This window comes from Elephantulus edwardii, unplaced genomic scaffold (genome assembly GCF_000299155.1).
Source record: "Elephantulus edwardii isolate Elephantulus edwardi_28Jun2011 unplaced genomic scaffold, EleEdw1.0 scaffold00173, whole genome shotgun sequence".
NCBI classification, from domain to species: Eukaryota; Metazoa; Chordata; class Mammalia; order Macroscelidea; family Macroscelididae; genus Elephantulus; species Elephantulus edwardii.
The window spans coordinates 139,668-140,472 of NW_006399923.1; the positions used below are offsets into that span (position 1 = coordinate 139,668).

General features: G+C 41.6%; 1 protein-coding gene across 1 annotated transcript; it reads right to left on the bottom strand.

Moving 5' to 3' along the window:
* Nucleotides 1-284: 284 nt before the first annotated feature.
* Nucleotides 285-484, bottom strand: LOC102877588 (40S ribosomal protein S28-like; the record flags this gene model as incomplete). The annotated part of the gene is made up of 1 exon (XM_006895669.1): nt 285-484. A coding segment is annotated over exon 1 (200 nt), but the record flags the coding sequence as incomplete, so codon positions are not given.
* Nucleotides 485-805: the final 321 nt, after the last annotated feature.

The following is an 805-nucleotide window of genomic DNA, read 5'->3' on the forward strand; positions in this document are numbered from 1 at the left end:
ACTGATATATTACTGTGGTAACTGGTTAGATTCTGTAAGTCATAGATTTAACCTTATTAATAAAAGATTATGTAGCTATACCTTTGTGAATATTCTAGATAAGGAATCCTTAATTGATAATATGGTATTTTTCAATGAAATTATGCTTTCATTTTTCAGTTTACTTTTAAGCCAATCCCTTTTTTTTTTTTTTAAGCACAACATAGATTTTAATGAACGATGAATATCATTTCCGGGGCCAAGCAGAAGAGACATCGAGGATCCGGTGGCAGGCTCAGCATAGCCTCCGCGCCTCTCGTTCTGACTCCAGCAAGGTCAGCACGTCGCCCTCGCACACGGGCCCCTTCACGTTGCGGATGGTGGAGCAGCTCGTGTCGTCCATGAACTCCACGCGAACCTGCGTGCACTGCCCTTGCGAGCCGGTCCTGCCCAACACCTTGGTGACTCTGGCCAGCTTGATAGGCTGCACGCGGCTGGTATCCATGATGGCTGTTCGGCGGCGGGCGGGCGGAAGACTAAGCCAATCACTTTTACATTGCATTTTACTATATGCAGCAAGAAGAAATCCTAGTCCTTCTAAAGTACTTGCTTGAATCCAACTCTGTCACTTACAAGTTCTTCTCTCTTTAAACATTTGAACAGAATTTAGACAAAAATCTCACAATAAGCACATTTAACACTGACATATCTAGCAACATTCTGTTGCTGGTGATAGATACATTCTCTAAGAAATTAAAAATGTTGTCTAGTATTTTCTTTTCTTCCTTCGGAATTCTCATTAAATTTGTCTCTACTGTCCCTAATT